We start from the raw sequence: 7951 nt of genomic DNA, 5'->3' as shown, positions 1-7951 counted from the left end.
TTCATGATGGTTTGATTTTTCCTTTGGGTCACTCCATTTTGTTGTGGAGTATAACATGTAGTAAAGTTTCTCTTGATTTTACAAGATTTACAAAACTCATTGAAATCATTTAGCATATATTGACCACCTCTATCTAATCTTATAATTTAATATATTTCCCACTTTCCTTTTTGGCCATAATTTTAAACATTTTGAATATAGTGAAAGCTCTAGATTTCTGTTTCAAAAGGCAAACCCAAGTTTTCTTACTTTAATCATCATTAAAAGTTAAAATGTAAACATCCCTAATGAATGAGAATGTTTTAATTAGTCCACACAAATTTGTGTGTACAATATCCATTGGAGCTTTCCCCTATTTGAAACTTCAGATACTAATTTCTCTCTGTGATTCTTTGAAAGTACACAAATTCCATACGAGTTTGTTGCTTCTTTAATATTGGGTAACACTTTCACCATCTATTTCTTCTACAACAAATCTAGACCACCAAAATATAAATGATCATGTCTTAAATGTCATGACCAATATTCATCCAGCCTCTTAGTTTTATAAGCATTCAAGAACGAAGATAATTCATTTCTCATTATAAGAGGAAACATCATATTCTTTGTCATATCCACCCTTGCTAGTAGCTGCTTGGATATTTATCAATGATTGTGCATACTTTATTCTTGAAGAGAACTTTGTACCTTTTCTCTATTAGTTATCCAATGCTCAACAAATTTCATTTTTAAACTAGGTACATAATTCACATCATCAATTGTTAACCTTTCACCATTTTTAGTATAAACAACAATCATTCCTTTAATTTTAACAACACTTTATTATATTTTTCCAGCTTGACCTTAGATTGAATACTAGTGTCTAGACTAGCAAACAAATTTTTGTTTTTACTCACGTTGTTTCTACAACTGTTGCCCAAAGCCCAAATATCATTTGAACATTCTTGAGTCACGTTACAGGTATAAAATGTTGGATTTTGATTATCTTCGGAAATTTACGTGATTTGCATAGACTGCCTATCGACATCTGCCTACTTCTTCCAACACTTGTTAGCAAAATAACCATATGTTGGATTTTAAGCTTCTATGCTTGTATTTTGGAAAATTGTGATTCAGATCATCCACAGTAATATTTGCATCTTGTTGACGTTTCAAATCCCAACAAGGATCCATCTTCAGAACATAAATCTTGAGTGATAGATTGAAGGAGGAGTTTACTGATCAAAACCAGATAAATACATAATGCATAAAAAAAACAAAATGCTGACTCATTTCAGAAAGCTAAACCTAAATGTACATGAAAATATTACTGTGGATGATCCGAATGAAAATTTTCCAAAATAACCAGACATTTTTCAATAATAGAATTGCACATTAGACTTACTGTACCTTTGATTTCGTTGCTCTTAGGTTCTATTGTCACCCCCCCTTAAATTAGAAAGGTGTTGCTGATATTTCTCCTCATATTCAAATTATCTCTTCTACATCTATGATCCAGAAGTATGTTGCCTCTTCTTATATTGCTATAACTTATTTTGTGTCTTCATTTTGTAAATTGTAGCTGAGTTTTGAAGATGTTCTCCAATGCACTATTATCATGTCTAGTCATACTAGATTCATGTGAAATTAGAGAACTAATCAACTCATCAATTTGTATTTGACTCGTGTATTTAAACTCTTCTACAGATACAACCACGAGTTCAAATTTATTTGGAAAACTATGAAGACATTTCTCAATCACTCTCTTATTTAAGATGCCTTCTCCATAGTGTCTCAATCAATTAACAATACTGATGACCCGAGTCATAAAACTATTCATGGTTTCACTATCTTTCATGCTTAGATTCTCAAAATACCTTCTTAAACTTTGTAACTTGACATTCTTCACTTTGGATACACCCTATTAACAGGATTCAAGAGTGTCTCATGCCTTCTTCAAACACTAAGCACTTGAAGCCTTTGGAAATATCACATCGTCTACACCTTGCTGAATAAGGCTAAGAGCTTTTATATCCTTATTTTTTTTCCCTTAATAATGTTCACTCAACATTTGTTAGAGCCCTCTTTGTTGTTTTATCAATAGGTTATGAATACACATAAGTAAAATATCTCCAAATATCATTGGAACACATCAATGTTCTCATTCTAGTAGATCAAGGATCGAGAATCATAAATTTTCTTAGTCAAAATAGGTACTAGTGATTGAGCATTATTGGTATTCGACATCATCTCTCCCAGTTAGCTGAAAATATTCATATGGAGAGTAAGAGCACTTTCACACATTAATACGACCAATTCCTCTAATGAACAATGACTCTTCCCTTGCTCAATCCACAACAGCAGACAATATGCCTCAATGATCATTTTAGATATGACCATATATCTACAAGCCATTGTTTTAAAAAGCAGTCGGTTTGAACCGGAAACCGGTCAAACCAACCGGTTCATTAGCCGACCGGGTGAAACTAGTGGAAAAATTGGGTTCAAACCCTTACCTTGCCCAGAAACCATAAAAACAACTATTAACTGGTTGGTTTAGGACGGAACTGACCGGTTTGATCCATGCAATGCAATTTAGGAAGCTTCTAGGGTGTTTTGTAGGGAAAATAAATGTTGCTTCCCTAAAAAAACAAAACCCTCTCCAAGCTTTTAAAAGAAGCTCACTCCTCTCATTTTCCTCACACATCTCATTTGGAGTTTTTGTGAGTTTGATTGGGAGCTTGGAGAGTGGTGAGTTTTTGCTAGCGTAGTGGAACAACATAGAGTTTGAGCTAAATAGTAGTCATCAGGCCTCCAAAACTAAAGAACACAGCATCAGCTCATTGTGATATGATTGATGGCTAAATGCTTTGCAAATATTGCCAAAAATCTATTGAAGGAGGAGGTATTAACAGGTTCAAGCAACAGTTGGCAGGGATAGGAGGCAATGTAAAGCCATGTGGAGCACCAAATGAAGTAATAGGGAATATTAGGGAAAAATACCTTCGGAGGTTTGAGGCTCAAATCACTGAACCAATAGAGAAGTTTGTGACTCAAGCAGTTGCAAAGTTTGGGAGTTGAGACTCAACCAACTGAGTTTGATCACGATGACTCATGAGATGTTTAAGTGATAACGTCGATCACTATTATCATATAAGTAGACTTGTAGTAGGCCAATGGCCTCATAGCTTGTAGCATTTTTTTTGGACATTATAGGGCATTTTGAGCCTCGTTGCTTATGTATATTTTTAATGATATGTATTGCACTCGGTGCCATTTTGATATATTCACCTTTACATAGTATATAAGTGAGCAAACTTTGCATATTTTATCTCTATTTGCTTGGATCTTCATTTTATCTCTATTTCCTGTTTGGTTCTCTATCATAGATTTGAATTCTTTAAAGTATTGGAAAGCTTGACTCTTTTTGCTTAAAAAATACACCCAAGAGAACCTAGTGCAATCATCTATAAACAGTAGAAAGTAGTATGCACCTCCTAAAGACCTAGTCTGCATAGGTCCACAAATATCTGTATGCACTAGTTCTAGGATGTCTCTTTGTTTTCTGTTGACATGCACAGGGAATTCATCTCTATGCATCTTCCCTAATGCACATCCATCACATTTCAGTTTGATATTATGTAAAGCAGGAAGTCCATCGACCATACCTTTATTTTTAAGCAAGATGAGATCTTGTAGATTGATATGTCCAAATCTTTGATGCCAGAGATTCTCAGCTGTTGATGTTGCTGCAACCATCGCCTGTCATGGCATGCTCCTTGCATCCAGTTTATACAAATTCCCCACGCGTACTCCTGTTGCAACTGTCTCCAATTTGCTATCCTGAATGACACATCCATTCTTGAAGAATTGTACCTGCATGTCTTGGTCTGTTATCATAGAGACAGAGATCAAATTCTTTTTAATTCCTGGAACATATAGAACATTTTTGAGATGTTTGATATCGCCACTAGGTAGCTTCACAGGAATATCCCCACAACCTTTGATCTCATACCCACTATCATCACCCAAATAGATTTTGGATCCACATGTAGAATCTTCAAGAAACTCAAAATATTCTCTCTTACCAGTCATGTGCGAGGATGCGCCTGAATCGACATACCATGTATTGTCCTCATCTCCTCTTGATGCTGAAAGTGCACAGTCGACTGTAAATAGACAAAGATCATAGCTGTGGTCTTCCTCCTCTTCAGCAAAATAGCCTTGATGCTTCTGCTGTTTACCTCTCCTTTCATCTGTTTGCCTCTTATAACACTCTCTGATCTGGTGACCAGGCTTTCCACAGTAAAAGCATCTCTTAGCATAGTTATCATTTATACCTCTAGATGGTCTCCTTTGAAAGGAGTTGGCCCCTTTCTGCTGCTGCTGCTGCTGCGGTTGCTGTTGCTGATGTTGGTGCTGGCTCTGCTTTCCTCTGTGCTGTCTTTTCTTTGCCATCAGAGCAAGGTCATTACTCTGGGTCTTCAAGTTTTGCCTTCGCTCCTCCTCCTGGAGCAGAATCGCTGTCAGCTCATCAAAAGAGGGGGCTTTCTCCCTCGCTGACAACCCTGAGATGAATGTCTGATATTCATCGGTCATCCTGTTCAGTGTGAGGGTAACCAGATCTGAGTCTGATACCTTTTCTCCAATGGATCCCAATTTGTCTTTCAGATCCTTGATTCTGGCTGTGAATCCATCAACAGATTCATTCTCATTCATCTTTAGTGCATATAATTTTCCTTTGAGTGCAAGAACACGATTTGTGTTCTGTGTCTCATACAGACCCTTGATCGTATTCCAAATGTCCGCGGCCGACTTGCAGTCTCGAATATGAGGGATAATGTTGTCTTTGACAGACATCTTCAGTATTACTTTTGCCTTTGTTTCTCTCTTATCCCAGTCCTGTTCTTGGGTTGTAGTTCCGGCTCTCTGTTCATTTCCCAAGACGATCGACCATGCGTTCGTACTCTCCAGCAAGGTTTGCATTTTGAACTTCCAGTTGGAAAAATTCGTTCCATCGAGCTTGCCAGACTCGTGGAGGTATGATTCCAGACTGTTGTTCATTTTTGCACCACTGAACACTCTAATCGGCCACCACCGGGCAAGTCCGATCTGCTACCACGAACAGATCAGGAACTTCTCTGTGCCACCACCGGGCAAGTCCGATCTGCTGTTTCCGAACAGATCAAGAACTTCACTATGCCACCACCGGGCAAAACCGATCTGTCACTACCGACCAAATCAACAAACGAGCTCCAACACGCCAACACCGGGCAAAGTCGATCTGCTTCCACCAAACAGACCGAGGAGCTGCACTACGCCACCACCGGGCAAGTCCAATCTGCTACCTTTGAGCGGATCACAGCACCTCAAATCGCCACCACCGGGCAGATCCGATCTGCTACCTTCGAGCTGATCAAGGATCTTCAGTTCGCCACCACCGGGCAAACGTGCCTCCACCACCGGGCAAACGTGCCTCCACCGGGCAACTTCGATCTGCAACAAAGATTGCAGATTTACAGAGCGAAAGGGATGGCGCCCAAAATAGCGCAGAACCCGCGCTAATTCCGGAAAATGAAAATTCGCGATGTGCAGGAATTTTGGCGCGCTTATCGAACATGGATCCGCGCCAAAATGGTCTTTCTTTTCTCTGCCACGATTTACAGTCCCAAACCCGCGCCAATTGCGCGACTGTCCCTGAAAAAGACCGTGCCAATCACTGCACCTTCTGTAAAAAAAAAATTTAGCTCCGAATTTTCGCTCCAACCCTTCCTTCGGCTTAGTGATGATCAGTCATCTGATGCCTTCTCACTTCAGGTGTTACTGCAGGTCCACCTGATCACACAGCTATCTCTCCATGTACAGATGTGCAACTAATGATACATCCCAGAAAAAACAAAAGTTAAGGCTACCTCTACCCTAAGCTTTGATACCAAGATAAAAATAATAAAACTTAAATTAATCAGAAGGAGTTGCAGCTCACAGGTGTGTACATCACCTGGAGACTGCACTCATACAAGGAGAAGACTCTCTCTCTCTCGTTCACTCAATACATACAATGAATGAATATTACATATTAAATACATGACTGAAAATTAGGTAGCTGAAACCAACCTCCTAATTTCTAGGAACAACTCCTAAAGTAAGAAGGTAACGTTACAACCACATAACCATTTCTCCATTATTTCTAACTGAACCTAGAATGGTTACAAAAATGAGATCCAAGTTTTATTCCGGTGGTGTAATATCCCTCTTCTAAATAACAAAATGTAAAATAAAAGTTACGAATCAGTTATTAAACTGATTCTTGTTTTTCGTGAAATTTAAGGTGGATGAAATCAAGAAGGAAAGGGAAATCAGGGAGCTCTAGGGTTTTTAGTTCATCATCTTAGGCATGTCTTCTTGCTAGAGGTTGTATCTGCGAACTTCGAAGCGATTCGTTGTTTTCTATGGTTCTAGAACCGTTATTTCTCATGGAAATTTGCCATTTGGTCAGATAAATTGATAATCCAAATCTTGTAGAGTTTTTCCTTTATCAACGGTAAGGGTTTTATGACTCTCGCACATTTTTACTTCGACATATTAATAACAGTGATTTCATACAATAGTTGGGGTTCTATGATGGTATTTGGGGTGGATACCAGGCATGCCGAGAGTTATTCATGTCTCTGTCATAACGCTTTACGTCCATCTAATTCTTGGTTTAGCTGATGGTGTTACCACGAATTCTCCCATCCATTGGCACCGCTCGCCCATCAGAATTCTCCTGTGCCACACGGATTCTACTCCGCCTTCCTCCACCTTAGCAGCATAGTCATATGCCTCATTTTCTTGATCGCTTTCTTCTCATTTCTCTGAAATCAACAGCTTCTTGTTGCTATTGTTAAGAGCTCTATCTTGGGACATGGGTGTGGGTTTGAAATTTTTTGTGGAACTAGCGCTACGAGTGCTACTTTCGGTGGGAGTGAGACTAGCACTACAAGTGCTACTGTTGTTGTCGCTACTATGGCAGAAGTGCGAGTGCATGGCACAAAATGCCGTAACCACAACAACCAGGGCTTGCATGCATGTGACTGGCAGCAAGAAACTATTGGTGTTGGCCAAGCACGTCATCGTTACTGCCTCTCCTCCCACGGCTAGGACTCGAACCCACCTTGCCATGGATGTGATTTTTTTGCACAAACACGGTGCATAGGTGATGGAGGCAAGGTAGTTGCCATGGAAAAGATAAGTAACTTGCTCACTTTTTTGGGGGAAAAATTATATGTATATTTATTTGGGTATATTTTAGAAAGATTTCTTATCAAATATCGATAATATATGGATAATAGTATGCGAAGAAGAATGTGAAAAATGAGTGGACTTAAAAGCTAAGAAAATATGTAGTTTTTCTTATAGAGAAAATATATAGTTCTTCTTAGAAAGACTACATGTGAGACTTGTGTGTGAAATGTTGGGTCACTTGTCATTTTCTTGGAATAAAATCCTCGCTAAATACCCAAAATATAGCCAAAATAACATCTTGAGAAAAGATGGTGAGGCATATAAACATCCTGAGGACATAGTGTGAAAAGCGGCCAAGTTTTCTTGAATTAAAATATGTATTTTTATTTAATAAAAGCTTCTTGAAAAGGGATATATGCTAAATGCTTTGTGTCTTGAAAATTATTATGCACTGCATGCATGATAGAAATTGCTAATGATGTGCTTCTAGGCACATAGATAATCATTACCAACTTTCTTGAAGAAAGCATATGTTTTATAAACACGTAAATGTAGTTTCTTTTTAGGAAAAGTATGCATACTTCATGTATGAAAATGAATACCTTTTTGAGAGCTGTCTTGAAAAACAAAAATAAAGATTCTTTGCTTAAAAGACACATACAAATAATGTTCATGCAAGAACAAGAATCCATACTTGTTTCATGAAAAGATCATGTGCATTGAAGTAAAAGTATTTGTGTTAGGAAAA

At 38.2% G+C, this 7951-nt stretch overlaps 1 protein-coding gene across 1 annotated transcript; it reads right to left on the bottom strand.

The window, feature by feature from the left end:
* Positions 1-3744: 3744 nt before the first annotated feature.
* On the bottom strand, positions 3745-5043 carry LOC149155315 (uncharacterized). The gene is made up of 3 exons (XM_089444391.1): positions 4618-5043; positions 4068-4488; positions 3745-3908 (listed from the first exon to the last, which is right to left on the bottom strand). Exons 1-3 carry the CDS (start codon positions 5041-5043, stop codon positions 3745-3747), a joined length of 1011 nt encoding a protein of 336 aa, XP_089300517.1.
* Between the last annotated feature and the right edge of the window lie 2908 nt (positions 5044-7951).

This window comes from Pinus tabuliformis, chromosome 9 (assembly GCF_031772625.1).
Source record: "Pinus tabuliformis cultivar Carrire ecotype Pingquan chromosome 9, CPIR1, whole genome shotgun sequence".
Lineage (NCBI taxonomy): Eukaryota > Viridiplantae > Streptophyta > Pinopsida > Pinales > Pinaceae > Pinus > Pinus tabuliformis.
This window is presented reverse-complemented; position numbering and strand designations above follow the sequence as displayed.